This window comes from Taudactylus pleione, unplaced genomic scaffold, assembly GCF_031769625.1.
Source record: "Taudactylus pleione unplaced genomic scaffold, aTauple2 ptg000682l, whole genome shotgun sequence".
NCBI classification, from domain to species: Eukaryota; Metazoa; Chordata; class Amphibia; order Anura; family Myobatrachidae; genus Taudactylus; species Taudactylus pleione.
The window spans coordinates 1,963,582-1,985,396 of NW_028285084.1; the positions used below are offsets into that span (position 1 = coordinate 1,963,582).

Sequence of the window (21,815 nt, forward strand, 5' to 3'; positions counted from 1 at the left end):
ATAGATATATATCTATATTGATATTATATAGCTCTATAGATAGATAGAGATATACTATGCATGCAGTATACACACTATAGTAACCTTTCCGCCAGACAGGTTACATCAGATGCAAACAGTGGTGGTACGTCTGTCTGCTGTGCTTGGACACATATTTGGCATTGTAGCAACCATAATGACAGCGCCCCCGCCCTCTCTGCTCGGACCATCTATCGCGGCCCCTCCTACACACACCCCACACATCCTACTGGTTCCTGTCACACAGTCAGAGCCGGAGTGCGGCCTGCCCCCGGGGCGGGTCTCCGAGCTGCACGCACTGAGGTAACCCCGGTCACACCACTCCTCGGCTGAGGCTGCCGGGCAAGGGGCGGGCTCTCGGTGAATGGAGGCTGGACGAAGGGGGATTGTAACCTGCGTTAGGAGACACCGCTGTGCGGATTTAGCATCTTGTGTTCAGTCAGTGCTCGTCTAAGCCGGTGATTGGCCAGTGAGAGGCTGCCGGTGACCCTTATCCCAGCTGTAGCCGCTGACGGGTGAGTATCCCTGTGTCACCTGTGTGGGTGATGAAAAGATCGGGGATGTTGCGGGGAATGAATGGGAGTAATCTGTGTGCGCTGCGCTGACAGCTCCCAGTGTGTGGCCTGAGTATCTGTAGTAGATTTTAGCATGGAGCGGACTTGTGCGCTCTGTTACTGGGGCAGGTCACCTGTGCTGCACACAGGATACAGGGATGTGTGGCTATTTATGTATATGTACATGTGACGGCTGGTAGGATGTTACAGGAGAGCACATGGTGATGTGTTTATTCCCCATCTACCTCGGGGTTTCCCGGTACAGCACATCACTCAGTGCGGGAGCCTCACAGAGGAATTATAGCGCCGCATCCATGCGTTTGCTGTAGTCTTGTAAAAGTGTGTGTAATATAGAAAAATAATTATATATCTATGACAAATGGATCTGGAAGCCCAAGTCAATCAGTAATATTGGGGACTGCAATCTGCAGTGCTAATTAGCACTTTGCCAGAGTTCTGTGAAAGCTCCTGCATTGTGCAATTAGTACATAGCAATGGTTCATAAAATCATGAAGAAATTCAGTTACTACATAATTGTATGGAAAAACCAAAAGCTTGATAAATAAGCCCCTATATCAGTTGTTGGTTATTTTAACAAACAGCGCAATCCATGTACTGTAAAACAGGTTTTTTACAGTAAATTCACATTCCCAGAAAAAAAGTTCTTTTTGGGTTCTTACATTTATGTATTGCAATTGTGACCATCGTAAATGTATTTTAAAACTAGACTTGTTACCAATATGAATACATCTTTGTAGCATCAAGTTGCAGTGGCAATCTAATAGCACCAGGCTGCTTCAACACGTGTTATCAGGACCCTGGGCCTGATTCAGCAGTGCATGCAGATTCCTGATGGCTGGGAATCTGCGCAGGGTCCGTTCTGTGCATGTGCAGTACAGGTATGCATGCATGCAGTGCTGCAGCAGACTGTCAATGTTTGACATTCTGATGCCGTTTCGGGGCACAAAGGGTGCGGAGAAAGCCTTCATTTCCCAAACCGGAGTCGTTTCTTCGCCATTGAGGGGGAAGGAAGAGGCCAGGATTTCTGTCGGCTGATGAAGATTTCCTGACCTCTTTCCCTCATATGCGACAGTCGGCTTGCATGACCCCATGGTCATTCAGCCAGCAGAGGTTCACTCAGATGATCCGATGCTGAGTCCAAGGACGCAGCTTGGATCATTAATACATGCAGGAGGCATTACCATATTGGCAAGAACAAGCTTTTTTTTCTTTCCATAGAATTATGTAGTTACTGCAGTTTCTATAAAAGTTTATGAATTGTCGCTATGTACAAATAGCACAGTGCACAGAAATCTCTGTCAGAGTGCTAACTGGCACTTTAGAATGCAGTTCCGAAGCTAAGCTTTTCGGAGTTTGGCCCCATTAGTTTACACCATCTTCAGATGGTGTGAACTGCTTTAAGCTTATGGAGGCTTGCAAGCAGGAGAGAGATCTTCCGCTCTCTCTCCCACAGCCTTCGGCTGGCGTCAGAAACTAACAGTATGCTCATGTGCAGTGTCTGCTTCACCTGGAGAAGTGTTTCCCAAGTGCTGGGGATATAACTCTCGGGGACAGCGGTTACCACAACCGCTGTCCCTGCGAGTTCCCCTTTATACATAGCGGGTATATTATCATTAAGCATGAAAATATCCGCCGTGATACAATCCTTAACCGCGGCAGTTCCACGATTATTAGTACATAGGACCCCATAGCTGGTATTTTTCAGAATGAATAACTAATTTTTAAATTTTTAACTGCTCCATTAACACTGTATAATTGTACTTTCTGAATAACATTTTAAGAGGATTTAGCAATTATCATAACTCTAAAGTGTTATTTTGACTAAACATATTAACGATACTGGATCAGAACCTCTATACACACTTTCCTATACCTTCTAATGTCCTGCCTATACCTTCTAATATCCTGCCTATACCTTCTGAGGATGACGCTAATTTGCGTACGCAGTCATACCATAAATAAAGACTTAGACGTGGAATCTGTGGTTCCAAAGCACAAGTGTTATTCAGGTAAAAGTTCAGACAGTTACACGCAATTGATCTAGACACAATTTAGGCGCAAAAGGAAATTATACAGACCCAAGTACAGTATACATACGCAGTGCTTCCGGACCCGGAGATAGGCATAAGCAAGAGACCCCTGGTCATACAGCGTTCAGCACGAAGACTGAGAACCAGCGTTCGTGCACAGATATTTATTACCCCCCCAGAATAAACAGGACAATAGGGAAGTTTGTTGCTGATGTCATTGGTTCCCAAGGGAGAAGCATCTGTTACAGAACATTTAACAGGCTGGTTCAAATAGACTCTCCCTGCCTCTAACAGCTGGGGATCTGTCTCTTCATGCCCCCTGCAACATCCTAACAGTTGTTCCTGAAATATACATTTTGTTGCTTGTAGGTTCTGTGATCCATAACTCGAGTTTGCATGATGCAACCTCCCACCGATAACACCGGAATACTGAAAAAAGAATACGCATCAGTACAAGACCAAACACGACTTGTTTAGCATGTATAATACCTTGGTTATCAAATCTCTTTATTTCTCAGCATTTAAACTAACTGAACCAACTTAAATCATACACTTTAAAGCTTATTGAACCTTATGTGTGAATATATAATGTGTGGGTATTAAGGGTTTGATATTAGGACGCTAGTTAACTTGGGGCAGAAGTGTGCGCATACAGCTAATAAAACAGCGGTTTCATACAAAGTCCTATGCATTCGCTAATATGCGACTAGTTAACAGCGCAATTGTGCGCATTAATGTGTGTATGAGAAATGGTGAAATATGCAATCGCATGGTGCTCATAGTATCATCGCCACATGTACTAAAATGTGAGCTTATCTAAAATGACGCTTAGGCGACCATTCGCAAAATGGCGTCTTGCGATCTAATTTTCAAGATGGCGTCTTGCGGCCAGTCGTAAGATGGCGTCGCCGTGATTAAATTTTAAACTGAACTTGTCTCAGCCAATTATTCAGCTTCGACAATATTGACTTTTAGTGGAACTTCAAAATGACTTAAGCAAAAAACAAACAAAACAGATCTGAAATAAATAACTTACTCTCACAATACTTATTATATCAAATACCTTCACCTAGGAACAACATTTTTATGTTTGACTTATGAAATAGTTTGTTTATGAAAATGTGAAACAAATTGAAACTTCCTTTACCAGTCTTTTAAAAGAAGATTCCGACCTAAACTCAATGCATTCTCAATTCTCAAAACTTAATTCACAAAGGAAAAAAATAAGCAGTGGTGTGTCTAGGCCTACTGTATATCCCTTTTGCCTTTCAAAAAAATAAAAGCACAATCTATAAAATTCATATACTGTAGGTATACAGGAAATCATAGTTACTGTATAAGCAAAAATCTGTTCCTTGTGAGTACATATATTTAGCAACAACAAAAGATATAGATTGATAGTGCACTAGGTCACAACAAATTAAAATATAACTTTTATTATCTTGTTTGAAAATGAATATAATTTATAAAATCTTAACACCAATATAACTCTACATATATGGCATAATGTTCAAGCAAGTAGGGTGAGAAAATATTCTTAAAATGTGTGGCAGGATTATTACATATAATATTCATTGGGGTAAATAGTCCTATTACAAATAAATTGGTCTCAAAAAGACTCTGTATCCTTCTGTCACCAGTGACTTGCTACTATCGCAACAAATGTTGCAACTAGCCTCAAGAATAAACAATATGTGTATGTTTAATCACCTGGGATTGTAGCACTTTATTTCCTGAGCCATATTCCTATATCTCAGATTAATAATAAATCAGATATAGTTAACTGTGATCAAGATCTGTGCTCTATATCAATGCATGCCTGATTTTATTTACCCATTCAGAAAAAGACAGATAGAAAAACATTTATTGATCATTGTGATTGCTAATAACTTATTCTCTCTTATCCCTCAGAATGTATAATCACATCAAAACAATTAGTAGCAGTGTAGAATACCTTGTGAGTACATAGTAAACATTGTGAAATGCTCTAAAACATTCTAATAAAAAGTGATGATCTTCTTTTATTCACAATTACCGTCAATCATAGGAAACTGTTCCGTATTCTGTTGTATGCATATGTCACTGTATATACAGTATGTGTGTATACTGTAGGTGTGTTACAGTATGTATGTTAGTGTATAGGTGTGACACTGTATGTATGTTTATGTGAGTATTTATGTGTATATATGCAGGCCTGTAGAGAGCTGGTCTAGACAGCGGCACCAGCCTCCCAGGTCCTACTGCAGCTCAGCACACAGCAGCATGTGCTGGTCTGAGGAGAGAGGGTGTTGACAGTTAAGAGGCAGTGGCGGCATGGGCATATTAAGAGAGGAGGTGTCACAAGCCGCCGCACTGCGAATACCATGTGAGGCGAACGCCGGACAAGTGTTCGCTGAAGTCTCCTCCTTCCTCCTGTTTGGATTTGTGGTTAGCAGCATATTGTTTGCAGTTCCAGTCTTGGTTGCTGCTGAGCCTCTGCACTAATTACTGCCTGTCTGTGTGCACTATCAGGTGCACACTGATTGATTCTCCTGCCTCTGCACAGCCAAGGTGCTCACTGGTCTGTCATTAGGGAGACTTGCTCTGGTTGGGCCCTGTTTCTGTTAAATTCCAGCCAGTCCTTCACTTCATGCTTGTGATAGAGTTTTGTGTTTCGGTTTGTGACTGTATCTCCTGTATGCCAGTAGAGTTCCAGTGTTCCAGCCTCTTTATTGTTCCAGTCTTGATAAATTACCTCGGCCTCTGTGTTCCATCCAGGCGGCATGATCTGCATTCCACCTGCTGTGTGCTGCGCGAGTCACCCAGGCAGCACAGCGTGCATCTCTGCGCTCAGCTGCGTGTGCCATCCTAGCGGTACAGAGTGCACCCCTGGGCGCATTTTAGTGCCTGGTGGCTTGTGTCAACCCGGCGACATTAGCCGCACTTTAGCCTCCTCAGAGTGCTATTCTGCACATCCTCGTCAGTGTCAACCTGGCGACATTGGCTGCACTCCAGTATCCTCAGAACGTTATTCAGTATACCAACGCCAGAGTCAATGTGGCGACATTGGTCGCACTTTAGCGTCCCAAGGGCGCAATCCAGTATTGTACACCAGTGTCAACCCGGCGACATTGGCCTCACTCCAGTGTCCTTGTTGCGGAATTCAACATGCCTGCGCCTGTGTCAACCCGGCCACACGTCACCTCTTTGAATTCATACCATCAGAAACTTACCAGCCCTCAAGGCTGCTTCCACAGCCCAAAGGCTGCATCTCACCTCCGGCCCTCAGGCCGCAACTAGCCAAGACCGACCATCCCTCAAGGTTGCTTCCACAGCCCAAAGGCTGCATCTCACCTCCAGCCCCCAGGTCGCAACTAGCCAAGGCTGACCAGCCCTCATGGCTGCTGCATGGCCCAAAGGCTGCCTCATCTTCACAGCCATTAGGCCCATCCTGCCAAGACATCGTCCAGCTCCCACAGCTGAAGCACGGCCGCATCCTGCCAAGAATTACCCCGCCCTCAAGGTGATAATCGGTTTACACCCTCAGAGTCACCCCCGTGGCATAACAGGAAGAGGTCCGTGTGCAGTCTCAGTCTGCGGCCCCCTCCTCTATCTCTGGCAGCACACTGAGCACAGCGTCGCAGCAATAGACTCGTTTGTGCCCAGAGTCTGCTGCACAGGTCACAGGGAAAATGGCGCAGCAGCCATTTTCCCGGCAATTTCCCTACAGCGCATGCGCAAAACACCAGGAAAATGTATGCGGCGGCGATTTTCCAGGTGATTTTATACAGCGCTGATAGCTCCGACGTGGGACTTCGGAGAGGTAAGTATTAAAATATGGGTGCAGGGTATGCCCCACACACCCTGCACCCAGCGGTGGACCCCGGCTCCTCCAACAAGCCGACACTATTAGTACCTGCTTACCCCCCTCTCAATATATGCGGGCTGCATTGTCTCACAGGGAGGAAAGGTAGGGAGGGAATGCTCTCACCTGCTGTGCACGTGTGGCAGGGGGCAGCACAGCAGCTGGGCAAGCAATGTACATGCACCCTGCATGACATGAAATTAGAGATGAGAGGTTCATTTTTTACTTTATTCTTTTTACCAAATTAGCTCAAGTTCAAATTTATCTTATTGGTTATCGAAAACACGTGATACCTGGATAGCCACTATCAGGGCCGTAACTAGGTTGGTGCCATCGCACATAGCGCATATACATAGCAAATAGGGAGGGGGGGCACCGGGCACCGTTGCTTCTTCTTGGACAGGGCACCAAAATGTCTAGTTACGGCACTGGCCAATATGATGCAATTTTTAAGATCTGAATATTACAGAATAAAAAGGAACTGCTCATCGCTTCATGAAGTAGCAGTAACACACTAGTGACCACGGTCCATTTTCATGTACATGCCAATGGCTTGCACATAAGAAGTCAATCCCCGTGTCCCAAATGTTGCTTTTTTGGGACCCCCCAGTCTTAAATGCTTAGGGCTCCCCAAAGCCTAAATCCATATTTGGGTCAAATTTGTGTTTTAAAGATTGTGTATTCATGTAAATTTGAGTATTTACAAGTACCAGTTTTAAATATACAAATAAAATGTCACGTATATATTAACAGGAACCAACCTGATATTGTCACTATAAATTAATAAAGTTCCTTAAGGACTAGTACTGTGATTTGTTTACAGTGAAGACCCATTGTTTGGTTATTTACAACTTTTGATATAATTTATATTTTTAATTATATACATATTTTTATTTAATGCTTATTGTGTGCTCAAATTTTTGATACATTGGTCATTAATCTATATAATAAGCGAGAAAGTGTATGTCTGTCTGTGGTTTATGCACAGCTAGTTTTGTACCTAGCTCCACCAAATTTGGCATGGTGGTGTAGTTTGACTAGGATTAGTGTTTTTGCTATGTTTGTAGTTCATCAGGGCCATGGAGGTCTACATGGTGCCCACCAAGTAGGCAGTTGAGTCTAAGAATTAAATTTTTTGTTTAAGCAAGTTCACTCAGGATGTCTTCCAGTGCCTAAAACTGCAGTGATCTGAGGGCACAGGCTGATATGTACCAGTGGGGGGAAGGCAGAGCTCCAATGGAAGAGTAGTGAATCAGAGAATCAACTGTCACACTGCACCTTACTGACAGTTACTAAAGCTGTTTACACACTACAGGACGTGTGTACCCAGTGATGTGACACACGACCCCCCCCCTGCTGACGAGCCGACATTTCGGCCCCCGCCGCATAACGCTGTATGGGATCGTCGGCCGCATTACCTGATTGGACTGCATGGACAAAAGATCAGGTGCACACTGCAGGACGTGTGTACCCAGTGATGGGACACACGACCCCCCCCCTGCTGACGAGCCGACATTTCGGCCCCCGCCGCATAACGCTGTATGGGATCGTCGGCCGCATTACCTGATTGGACTGCATGGACAAAAGATCAGGTGCACACTGCAGGACGTGTGTACCCAGTGATGTGACACACGACCCCCCCCCTGCTGACGAGCCGACATTTCGGCCCCCGCCGCATAACGCTGTATGGGATCGTCGGCCGCATTACCTGATTGGACTGCATGGACAAAAGATCAGGTGCACACTGCAGGACGTGTGTACCCAGTGATGTGACACACGACCCCCCCCTGCTGACGAGCCGACATTTCGGCCCCCGCCGCATAACGCTGTATGGGATCGTCGGCCGCATTACCTGATTGGACTGCATGGACAAAAGATCAGGTGCACACTGCACGATGTAGTGCATGCACACTGGACGATTTGAACGGTTTGTCGTCCCGATGCGTCTGAATCGGCCAAATCATTAACAAAATAGTCTAGTGTGTAGGGGTCTTAAGTCAACCCGGGTTTGACTGTACAGAAAATATGAGGGAAGACATTCATTATGAAGCAAGACGAGCCAATCCAGAGCTTGGGTTACAATGTACTGATGCAATCAAGCTCTCATCTGCTTGGAGGACAAAATTCAACAGATGGTAGGCAAGAGTCTGCATCAGAAATAATATAGTGGTTGACTCAGAGGGCGCAGATATAAGTGATTCAGCTGCCTATGGTCACTATTAGGGGTTTCCTTTCCCCAAATTGAGATAATAATCCTTTCCCCACCTATAGTGACCTGGGCGCTGGACACAATCCTCACAACGATGCCATATAAATTTATAAAGATGTATTAAACAAATAAAAATGTACCATATCATGTATGAATAGTACAAATGGCTTATTTTGATAATATAGCAATAAACATCAAACAATTAGCTTAAACCATGAAGCAACGAATGAAAAGGGTGTACCAGTCTGTAAAGGTGAGTGTCACATCAGGTAAAACAGCAGGGGTTTCTTTCACATACCCTTGCTGGACACTCACAGGCTTTTTACAGGATCCTGGGTTGATGGTAGACACAGATTAGCAACGCAAGCTCTCATCTGCTTGGAGGACAAAATTCAACAGTTGGTAGACAAGAGTCTGCATCAGTTAGGGCTTCCAACTCCTGACTGAAGTAACGCTTCCAATCAGGGCCGGCACAACCCGCTCAGCAGATCCTGCACTGCAGGGAGGCGCCAGGCTGAAGAAGTGCTCTCCCTGTCAGTTCTTGCTGCTGCCGGCTGCCGCTGCTCCTGTCATACAGGCAGCGGAACCCTACTGTAGAAGGACGGCTGAGTCTGACCAGCTCTTCACACAGTCCCATCCCCTTGCTGCTCGTGGGCAAGGCGGTGGGCAGGCACCCCCCCTTCCTAGGCCAGTACAATGCTTCCAGTGAGGGTCGAGGAGCTGTGACTAATGGCCGGATGACCGTACTGCTTTTTAATTCCTGAGTCCTCTGTACAGCTGCCAGTGCGTGATCCCCTCCCTGCCTGACCTCCCCTCCTATCCTCTACCCTATCACTACCCTGGTCTCTGACTGAATTCTACTGAATCTCCTGTCCCTTCACCTGGAGTCTCCGCCCCCTCCTATCCTCTCTACCCTGTCTGTCACCACTTTGACTCTATTCTGTGCAATCTATTCACCTCCTGTCCCCGCCCCCTCATCTAATCTGTCTGAATATTCTAATCTACCCCCTCCTGGCTAAGACTGTGCCCATCTCCTGAGACCCAGTCCTCTCATACACCCTGTTTGACTTCAGATCTACTCCTTCCTGTCCCTTGCCAAGACCCCACCCCATACCTCCCAACATGACCCTCTCCAGGAGGGACACAATGCTCTGGTCCTGGACTTCCCTGGTAAGAGTTTGGGCTGCAGCACAGTTCAAAATTCAAATAGCGGAGCCACACCAACTGTCATTTCACACGCTGCCAAACATCACTGGCTGGGACTCACTGGCAGTTGGTGTGACTCCCCTATTTGAATTTTGGACTGTACTGCAGCCCCACCTCTGGAGCCTCCACCAATCATAAATTACCAGGGAAGTCCAGGACCAGAGCATTGTGTCCCTCCTGGAGAGGGTCATGTTGGGAGGTATGCCACCCCCTTGCCCTGAGTCTCCGCCCCTTTACTAGTCTGTCCTGTCTCAGTCTGAATTTTCCTGTTCCCAGGCCTGGAGCTCTGCAGGGACCAGACACTTCCTCCTTCTGGTATGTGCTAGTGGAGGTGTGAAAATGTTTAAATGTTATCTAGGAGGATGGTATACTTATTCAATGTGGAGGTGTGTATTTGTTTTTTACTTGGGGTGGGGGGGTTAATACTGTCTTTGCTGGGGCTGGTGTATTAATTTGTGTGCGTGGGTATAATTATTGTGTTTCTGTTTGTGTGAGGGGTATATTCATATTATCTGTTATATCAGGGCTTGACAAATCCCAGGGGCCAGGTTGTCATGGTTACCAGATTTTAATGTGAGAGATGAGGCAGCTCCTCATCAGCTCCCGCGGAGATTCGAGCCTATATTATTGCGGTGTTCATTTCATGCATAGGAGTGCATGTGCTGAGTGACTGCTGTGCCTGTGTCCATCCTGGCCTGCGCTGACTCCTCCTGTCCGTCCCATCCTGCATCGATGACTCTTCCATCCTGGCCTGCTCTGACCCATGCTGTCTGTCTCCGTCTACGCTGATCCTCCTGTACGTCCTGGCTGTCTATTGTCTCCTATCTCTGGCTGGGAATCGGTATGAAATACTGCCGGCCGCAGCGGCAGCCCGACACTGGAACAGATCTCGGCAGCACTGGAAATCCCGATCGTCCCTATGTAAGTATTAACTAACCTACCCCCCTAACCCTAACCCTCCCTTAGGGGTGCCTAACCCTAACCTCCCCTCCAAGTGCCTAACCCTAATCCCCCCCCTTCCCCGCTGCCTAAAATTAAGTCCCCCGGGGAGGTGCCTAACCATAACCTCCCCCCAGGGGTGCCTAACCCTCCCTCCCCCTAGCCTAACCCTAACCTCCCAGGGGGTGCCTAACCCTAAGTCCCCCCTGGGAGCCCTAAACCTAACCCTCCCCCCCGTGGCTGTCCGCTCGCGGCGCCTGGCATCCCTTCAATCGGGATGCCGGGTGCCAGTCTCCCGGTGTCAGTGAAATGAGCGGCGTCTACATCTAGACGCCGGCATTTCACCCTCGCCGGGATATGACAGTCGGGAAGCCGGCTGTCTGTAAAATGTCAGCCGGCTTCCCGATTGCATCCCCTCTGGCTGCAAAGAGCTCCCCGGTAATAGGTTCTATGCATGGCCAGGGATTGTGGAGCAGCTTCAGAGGGATATTGGTGTGACCACGAGGAGAGGGGGGTTCTGTTGTACTTTCTGGCACCATTGTTTTATATGAAATGTGGTCTGTTATTACTGGAGGGTTGGGGGTGGAGCAGAGGAGCTGTGCAGTGAGGGGGCCTCCATGTTGCTATATCCATTCAACTGTGCCCATTTTGTGGACTAGTATAGTGTATATAACAGTTGCATAACACACAGGGCTGTGTCCTCAATCACTCCTGTTATTTTTTTGGGTTGACAGTGATGTGGCTCCTCCACTTTCATCCTGGCTCCTAGATTTAAAAAACAATTGTCAAGCCCTGTGTTATATGTTGGTCAATGATGGACTCTGCATTATCTGGAAGTCACTGCTACGCTCTCTACTTTATCTGGTGGTCACTGTTACGCTCTATGCATTATCTGGTGGTCATTGCTACACTCTCTACTATTATCTGGCGGTCACTGCAATGTTCCCTGCATTATCTGGCTGTCATTGCGGTGTTCCCAGCATTATATGGTGGTCACTGGGATATTCCCCGTATTATCTGACGGTCACTTCATTAAAAATGCTACTTTATTTGCTGCAAAATGATAAATGGTTTCTGCCATGTTGGTAGATGGAATAATAATGCAGCTGTCATTATGTTATATATTTTGTATGTGTTACTGATACAAATGTTCCTTGTAGTTTGTGTTACTGTAGGTAGCATTCATCCCACCAGGTGCAAAGTCGGTGGAAGTAATGTTCTTATAGAAGATCTAGTGTTCATTCTAGCACCCTGCACCTGTCACAATTTGTGCATTTCCTCTTTCCTGCCTGGGGTGTCGCTCTCTGCTCTGGTGCTTCTAGCACACTCTGGTCTGAATATCAGCAGTTTGCTCCATTAGCTGAGTGTGCTAGAAGCCCCAGAACAGAGAGTGACACCCCAGGCAGGATAGAGGAACTGCACGGTTTGTGACAAGTGCAGTGTGCCAGAATGAACACTAAAGATCCAAATGGAGACTATCCACCCCCCATTACTGATTTCGTAAGTGGAGGTCTATGAGCCCCAGTAAAAAACTACTAGACTGACCACCAAACATCCTGCTCCCAGATTTTTATTACCGATGTTACATAATTGTCCTTCTGTATTGCTTTGACACATTATTCTAAGTATTTTTGTTTGATAATCTAGACACCATGGGCAACAAACATGTAAAGGGTAGTAAAGGCTGCAATGCGGTAATAGATCACATGACTGAAAGCGCATGTCACATGATTTCCTTAAATTTTGATCTAGGATGATGCCCTATTGACCGCTGAGCCCTCTACAATTATTTGGATGCAGCTGGGCAGTCTGCTTTTCTCTCAGTACTACTGTGGCATGTGCACAAGGGGCACTACTATTGTGGCATGTGTATAAAGTGCTCTACTACTCTGGCATTATGTGAATAAGGGGCACTACTGTGTGTCGTAATGTGAATAAGGGGCACTACTGTGTGTCGTAATGTGAATAAGGGTCACTACTATGTGGTATAATTGGGCACTACGTGCGGTGTAATGTAAATTAGATTGAGCTACTGTGTGGAGTAATTTGAATTAGGGGTCATTATGTGTTGTCAAGCCCCTTGTGAGACCACACCTCTTCAGGGCACGCTGTCCCTTTAAAGAATATGGGTAGGAGGGTACACATTTATAGTTTGCTGGGGGGCGCGGAACACCCTAGCAACGGCCCTGCTTCCAGTCTTAGTAAAGACATGTTACATGAAACAAGCTATAATGTTGCATAGTTGCAGATATTTGTGACAGAAAATGAGCCCAGGCTGGTGTCAGATCAAAAAGTTGCATATAATCAAATTAGTGCTATGGTAACTGGTGGTATTGTCTTCTAGGTGCTCCAGGGAAAACAGGAAAAACATTCCTCCTTAATCTAATTTTGGCCAAAGTTTGTATCCAAAAACAGATTGGAATTGCAGTTGCCTCCTCCGGTATTGCAGCAACATTGCTTATACAACATTGTTTATACCTCAGTGTTGATGTGACAGTGTCTAAATACTCTATATAAATGGATAGGTAGGTCCATTTCAGGGCTAAATCCATGTTAGCAAACAGTGGGGTCCATTTCAGGATCAATGGAATAGGGTTATAGACAAGGACAATGTGAAAAAAATTAAGGCTGCAGATAGGCTTCAAGGTCCATTCTTCAACCTGGTCAACGTCTGGTATCTCGGCTAGTATATTAATATACTGTATGTAAAGTTTACTTTTATTTGTAGTACCTAAATTGAAGTTTGTACTCCAGTATGTGACTCTTTCTCTGAAATTCTGGACTGACTAGCAAATATAATAAATTCAAATGATGATGAACATTGTGAAATTCTCTATCCCTTATCAAGTAGACATTTTTTTTTTTTTGTGGGTTATATGTCCTAGCAGTGGTAAAAACAAAGTTAATTTGAAATTACAGTTAGGTGCTATTGTCTATTCTCAGTTTTCATATGGTGAGATTAGTAGTACTGCAATATAACAGTCCTCCACTGAGGAAAATGAGGATGAACGTTTACTTTCTCATGCCATGCTGAAAAGTGGTCAGATGAGGATGAAACTTTATCACAATGCAATAATCTTTATCCGGCGTCGACAGAAAAAGGCAAAATTGCTCAGACCACCTCACATTGCTTGCTAATTGCAATTAAAAGCAATGCTTGTGCCAGCAGTATTGAAACAATGAATGGTAAAGCTCATGCATTCTTATCAAACATTTTCAATAAAAAAAAAATTGTGCACAATTGGAAGGAATGTGTTTTCTGAATGTGATGGCATAGGGGATTATGGAATAGGGCCTAAGATTAAGGAACCAGCATGATTTCAGTCCGTTCAACACTAAATTTAAAGTAGCCATCTGTTACAAGGCAAAACTAGCCTTATAACTGGTTGCTGTATTAAATATAGCAGGAAAAAAAAATTAATTCGGTAACAGACAAGTGCCAAATAAGACCATTACATTTTCAGTTAAAAAAATAAACTTCATACATAAGTTAAAAGACAAGTCATTGTTGCTCATTAAAAATCATAGACTGACATGGACCACATAAAAGCCAGCTACAGAATGTCTGCCTTGATACTATCACACAGTATAGTCAATATACCTCCCAAGTGTCATGATTCACAAAGCTCAAAAAAATAGGTGAAGAATTTTTCCAAAGTGGGTGGATTGAATTGGAGTTTGTGTGTGTTACGATCCGTACAGGAGGTTCCTCGGGTGAGGACAAAAGCCAGGGGGTTAGTAGTGTTCACTCTAGGTCCAGCGGCAGGCAGGGCTCCGGACCTAGAGCTAGGGTACTTCTGCGTGCCGTGCGTCCGAAAAAGGGGTCATGGCCAATGAAAGGGGGCGTGTCTTTATGATGCGTCCCCTTATTTGTCACTCTTGGGGGCGTGTCTAGCACTTACGGACATGCTGGGCAGTCCCCAAGTCCCGCTGTCACTGTGAATGGATGCCGGGCGTATGCGCCCGGCATTATATTCGCCGGTGGTGACCGCTGCTCTGCCGTTTTCCCCTACCACAGGACATTGCGGCCTGGTGGACAGAACCCGCAGACTGGTTCAGCGGGGCGCTGCGCTGTAAGGCAAGGTGTTCTCTGCCCTTCAGAAATGGGTAATGGCGCAGCACTCCACTGAAACAGCCTAGCGGGGACGCTAGGTTAGGGTGGCCAGGGAACCCTAGGTGAGTGACAGTGATTAGGTCTCCCTATTTTGGCCAAATCCAGGTTTGGCTACACCTGCCCAGAGACGCGGAGTCTAACTCACTTAGTGGTCTTCACCAGGGACCCCTCCAGTTGGGATTTGGGTTTCACTGCACAAAGTGAGCAGGTCATGGCCCTCTGGACTGGTACCTGGGAGTGGCAGGAAGACTGGAAACTATATTTAAGAGAGTTACCACTGAGAACCCTATAAATATATTAACACTTGGAGATAATCCAGCTTCAGACTTGCTCCAAGGAGCACTGGGAATGTAGACACAGGAATGTACAGAGGATTGTAAGAGATCCTCACAGACTTGCACTGAGAAAAATAGGTTAATGTAGACACAGGAATGAACAGAGAATTCTTAGGGATTCAATCGCAGGCTTGCTCTGAAGAACATAGGAAAGTGTAACACAGGAATGCACTGAAAACTAACTTGTAATCAGCATGAAAGCTGACACCGTAACACAGGGATGCAGCTGGGGAACTGAACAGCACAATAATAAGCAACACAAGAGCTATTACAGAAAAAAACTGGAGTTCAGTGAGAGAACTGAAGTGACACACCGGGAGTCAGCATGGGAGCTGATACAAATACCACTGGAGGACAGCAAGAGGACTGAAGCAACACACTGATGATATTACATGGAGAAACATTGGTGAGTATCACAATCACTGGAACAGCAAAGTTGAACAGCAATTTCCTGTTCCTGAGGTCAGATTACGTACTCCTGGGTAGCTGGTCATTGGATCAGAGGATCAGCTGAGTGACCACAGGACTACCATTGGGAGAGACTAGTCAGGTGATATGGACCAACATGGCTGCGCCCATGCCCGGCCTTTGGGAACCAGGACGCATGCACGGAAGCCCTAGCAGACCCCGGGGAGATTACTCAGCCACCACTCACCTCCACTCCCAGCGACTGAACACCTAAGCCCAAGGACGCCGGCGCGGAGGTGATTAATGGCCGATTCCAGGCCACATTCTGTCACAGAGCTTATTGTGATTCAGATTTATAATGTCAATGTTGGGAGGTATGCAAAAGGCTTCATAGGTAATGTGTTTGTTTTTTTGTTTTTTTCATATACAGAGTAGGAGGCTAATAAACTAGATGTAACTGTAAATATGCCATTTCTGTCCATTGATTGTGAGCAAAAATGTGAGGTTTTCCTTACCAAATCACCTGCAGTGTATTGGCATGCAAATTTCTGATGAAACCACACAACTAGATTAATCTCCCCCCAGTGGGTTTGGTGTATGCTCTGTGCACTGTAACATCCTCCATCTCCCGTCACATGACATGCTGAGAGCAGTGAACATGTGACAGCCATACTTGTTTATCATCCAGAATGGCTTTGAAAAGGATATAATGTTCTGTAAGAAGATAATGTTTGTTTGGTCCCTGTACTTTGATATCATTATCCCAATACTGAACAGCATTGTATGCATTCTGATATCCATAGGCCATTGGTACCAGGTTAATATCAAATATATGATGCCAATATTAAATGAAAAATTTCTACTGATTGCAAGGAACTAAAAATATCTGGTACTCGAAATAAATGAAAAATATTTGGTAGCTGTAATTGGTGGCCATAAGAATAAATTTACATTTTCTGTAATTACATTTTTACCTTATATGCTTGCCTATACTCTTTTTGATCTGAAGTTAAGCTGGGTACAGATTTAACGATGTGTACCCAGCCGACCTGTCGTGCGGGGACCCCGGCATCGGCAAGTGCATACCCACTTGCCAATGTCAGGAGCCATGCTGCAGTCGGCAGCATGGCCCTCGCTGACTGTCACCCTTTGAACCTGCATGCTGGTCCAACGGGCGATGTCACTGGCGATGCGTGGGAGCACGCATCCTCAGTGACATTGCGTGTACGCACTATAAGATGTTGCCAACATGTCGTCCGATCCAGCTGGATCGGATGACATATCATCTAGTGTGTACTGGCCATAACCATTGGGAATTTAAAAAAAACTGTCATTAGTCTGAACTGATCACTTGTACTGAGGACACCTACTAAATAAATGACCAGTCAATCTTGAGTGGCTGGTCTCTCATCGAGTCTTGGCTGGCCGTTCATTTAGTAATAAGTATATATAATACTTATTAAGGACTTCAAATATATTTGCCTGGTGAGTTTTGACAAAAGGGGCAGTGACACTCACTCTATTTAGCATAAACCAAACTAGAAACATTGTAAAAAAAAAAAAAAAAGTAATCTGCTAAACCATACGTCCTAACATTTATTAGGGCAAAATTGAGACAAAATAAGCCTTGCCCCAGAGCAATAAAACTAATTTACCCAATTCACACAATCCATGCCACAATCTACCAAGTTACGTTCAGTTTTGTACTGACTATTCCCAACATTCTAGTGAAGCTTCACCCACTTACCCACATACTCCCCTTTTCAGTAATTAAAATCAGGATATTATCAGAACATGCAAAATACTGCAATCCCGCAATGACCTCATGTTAATTTCAGGAACTTTCTCTTTAAAAAATTACGTGTTTTCCTATAAATAGTTGAATTAAGTAGCAAAAAAGCCCTCATGTTCTCCTTTTGAAAACAACCCTTAGTTACCATAGGCTTTGTATTGACAGTATGGATTTATTATCTGTATTTCAATATCCATTATGCACTAGCTTCTTTATTTGTGTGTCCTGATGAATAATAGAATGCTAGTGTGTGCCTCATGCTAAACATTCAGTATAGTTTAACTAGAAATGACGCTAATCTTCCGAAGACCCACAGTTACAGAATTAGAGATGTCCAGTTAATAGCTAACCTTCTTTAATTATTTCTGTGTCTTTTTTTCTGGTCTTTTCTCTATTTATTCTATACGTTATGTTGTCCGTGACTTCGCCCACAATGAAATCGCTGCTACCAACTTTTTTTTAATTTGGGTTGTTCTAGTTGTATTGCTTTGCCCTGTCACGGGAGTGGCCAACGTGACCAGCAGCGCTATATAGATTGGTGGTGGCAGTGCCTGCTCACACCAATGCCACCATCTGCCCTGTGCAGAGACTGCTGTGTACCCTATTTTATTCAAGTGTACCCCATCTGTGTCTCACCTTTGTCTGCCCTTCCCCTTTAGAATGTAAGCTCTTATGAGCAGGGCCCTCTATCCTCTTGTGCTTCTCCCTACCTTACTTTCATCTACAGTACTTCTTACTCCCCACTAAGGCACCTAACACTTGGTTGCTTAAGCTCTGCTGCTTATGTGGGTGTTATGGGTTGCTAATGTAGCAATGTATATTATCCATGTCCTTGTCCTGCATTCTGTTGTATTGTACTGTAAGTCTTTGGTCACGTAGTTGTTTATATATTTTGTAAGCACTGCGGAACACTTGCGGCGCCATATAAATAAATGGTGATGATGATTATAATGTGTACATGGGCCCAAAGCACCCCCACCCCTTACTGGCTGTGCTTATGGTGCCACACCTATATCTTGCATTGGTAATGTCAATAAATAATGTTTTTGTTATTGCTCAGCTTTAACTTGATGGATCGAGATGAAACAAAGTGCTGGTTATTTCTAGCAGTTTTCACTACAATATAATGTGGTTTTCAGGAAAAAAGGTTCAGCAGTCTTTGCACCAACTTCGAGCAAACTGACAAACACAACGTTCTTATAATATTGGTATAGAATATGTCCCTGCTATACTAAAATGTACTAATAGTAAGGTTTATAATTGTTTAATGGTAGCATTAAATGTCCTTGCTAAATAGTTATGATGTAAGGGCATAAAAACTGAGGGTGGACCCAACTCACTGGAATAGAAGGCACCATGATGCCTAGAGGAGCAAAAACACGCTTGTGTTGAATATACCATAAATAGTTCTGCATAAGGAGGTGTCTGGCAGAATGCAACTACTAATCTTTGTCTGTCTAATGTTACGTTTTTTTAAGTCACCCTGCAAGAAGAAATGGAAGAGTCTCTGCCTAACTCAAAGATGCTAGACCTGAATCATTCTCGCTTTATTATTGGTTCTGTATCAGAGGACAACTCTGAGGATGAATTTAGCTCCTTAGTTAGAGTGGATATTCTAGAAGATAAAGAAAGGTCTTCATCTCCAGCTTCTATATCTTCAGACACAGTATCTGACATGGTATTATCAAACTATCAAGAGAACCTGGCACTACAAATGAGGTATGTTTTTTGTTTTTTTTTCAATTAAGAATCAGAAAAATATCTAATTTTTGTACTGAATAATTCTATACAACCATTTTAAGTGTGTTGTACGATTTTATGGGCTCAATATTATTAGATATGAGTAGGGTCCTGCAAGCCATTCTCACAGCGAACTCTCAATGCGAATGACATTTGCAATCCAATACCAAACTCTTATTGAGTTTCAGAGAAAATTTGTGTGTGCACCCTCATAAGCAGGTGAAAAGGTAGGAAAAATCTTTATTTTAAGGTAACTGTCGAGGCACAGTGCACAACCTCTGGTACAGCCCTCCCAATGAATAATCATGCACTTGGAGAGGTATAAATAGCATAATTTGACCAATAAAGACATGTCAGTTTCCCAGTGAATTTCTCTAAAAAGCTAAATGGTGGTTTAAATGATGTGGGACAGGTATGTATTGATGGTAGAGGGGTTTTTGAATTTGCACATGAGATATAAAGGTGTTTATTCCAACTTTTTAAAAACACAGAAAAAATACTACACAGTCTTATGTACCCAAAAATTTAGGTAAAGTCTTTAACCTGATGAGAAATGCTTGCTATATTTTTTTCAACAATTAATAGCCTTATTCAATTAGCCGCGATAAGTCAGTTTCTGCAGAAAAGTACCGCGAGTCAATTCCAAAGACTTTTCGCCGGTGCGGAAACTCAATGCAATGGGACCTGCGAAAAAGATTTGCCTATGAATACAGTAGGTGTCGAAAAAAAGCGCAGAATTGTGGTTTTGGGGTGCAAAGCTGCGGGAACCCACCTTCACCCTTGGAACAGTTCCCTAAAGGTAAACTGCATTAAACAAAGTTTAAAGTCTTTAGATCACGCCAAAAAAGTACTTTCGTTTTGTGGGGCAAATAAGTCCAAAGTTGGGGGACAAATTTAAAAACTAGCGAAATAGACTCCAGGGGGGTCCCCAAGTATGCCCCAGGTGTTTTTAAGTTTGCAGGTGCTTGCAGCAGGCAGTTTTTTTTATCAATCTTTTTTTTTTTTTTTTTTTTTTTAAACTACACTTTAGCAACTTAAAAATATACTAGCACCATTTTCAGGTACCCCACATTTGCTGGGACTACTTATTTTGAGGCAAAAAAACTATGTATGCTATTCTTCACCACTTATGCAAAGACGCGAAATAGAAGCTGTTGAGCGCATTTAAGTACCCCAAATACCTTCACCAGGGCTATTTGGTGGTATCTAGAGTGATCCCCAATGTCAGTGTATCTTTTGGGGGGTGTCAGGCTGATTTCCCAAAATTGGACAGTACTTTTCGCATGTTACATTTTCGCTGGCTCTCGTTTTTCGCAGATTTCTAATTGAATACGGGGAAAAGCTGGCATGGTCGCGATACGTTTCTGCATTGAAAACCATAGATGTAGGTGAAAAGTCCAGCATGCGAAAAGTATAGGACTTTAGCCTGGAATTGAATATGCCTCATAGTGTAAATCAGCCATTTGACACCTTTTAAAACATCTAGGAGTTTCCTTATGGCCACTAACAGCCTTCTTTATGATCCTGTTATCTAATTTTTCTCTTTTTTTGGGGTCCAGGATGGTTTCCCCACTTTTTCATGCACTTTACTTACATCTCAATTTGTAGAAAAGTCACACACACTGTGACTACCACAAATTGCCATTTCTAATTGGACCTTGCAAGTCTTGGGAGCGCGCATTCATGCTATGTCTGCGAGTTTCATGAAACAATTTCGCACTAGACCTGCATCTAATCATATTGAGCATATTCTACTTTAATTTGAGAAGTAGTTTGGTGGAAGTAACTGTTATATTCTTTATGGTGCCCGTTAGTTAACATAATTTTTTTTCCCCCAATACTAGCCCACCATGTTTTACCTACATGTGACGATCCACATCATTGTCCAGTGCTTTGCTTTAAACGGACCTGTGTTTGGAAGGAATAATTATATGTTGTAGAGCTGAGGAGCAGCTGCTCCTTGAGGAAAATAGACACAATTAATTAGTTTAATGTTAATATAAAAGCAGGGGCCTGATTCAGATGTGGACGCAAATGCCATTGCAGTTGCTATCTTTCACAGATTGTAAATGCGAAATGTTTCACTCACCGTCCAGTGTTTGCGATGGTTTCAGTTGACGTCTCTAATCTGCCACTCACGCACAAAACCGGAAACATTGAATGCTAATCAGGCGGCCATCAGCTTTTCCAGACCTAGCGGGAGCCTCCATACATGCAGAGGGCTCTCTTGCTCAGAGCAAGAATTTATGGATGCCCTGAAAAGTGTTTAAATGGTCCTATATACCTGCGTTTCTCTAGCTACCCTAGATTCCCTCTCCCAAATGCTGACTAACTTACTTTGCTAGTGAATCCTCTGTGTGAGTGTAATCACAATTCAATTGCTGCATGCTAGCAGTCCAGCTTACACGCATAAGCTAACAATTGCTGCATGCTCTCAGTCCGGCTTACACGCATACGAATTGGTTAACAATTGCTGCATGCTCACAGTCTGGCTTATACGCATTGGCTAACAATTTCTGCATGCTCACAGTCCGGCTTACGCGCATACGAATTGGTTAACAATTGCTGCATGCTCACAGTCTGGCTTATACGCATTGGTTAACAA

At 44.1% G+C, this 21,815-nt stretch overlaps 1 protein-coding gene across 2 annotated transcripts in view; it reads left to right on the forward strand.

Moving 5' to 3' along the window:
* Positions 1–371: 371 nt before the first annotated feature.
* ACACA (acetyl-CoA carboxylase alpha) overlaps positions 372–21,815 on the forward strand; it is a 532,248-nt gene continuing 510,804 nt past the window's right edge. For both annotated transcript variants that reach the window (XM_088455952.1, XM_088455953.1), the window contains exons 1-2: positions 372–533; positions 18,949–19,189. In XM_088455952.1, coding sequence (XP_088312078.1) covers positions 18,966–19,189 — 224 coding nt within the window. In that variant the 5' untranslated portion in view covers positions 372–533; positions 18,949–18,965. The remainder of the gene's footprint in view (positions 534–18,948; positions 19,190–21,815) is intronic.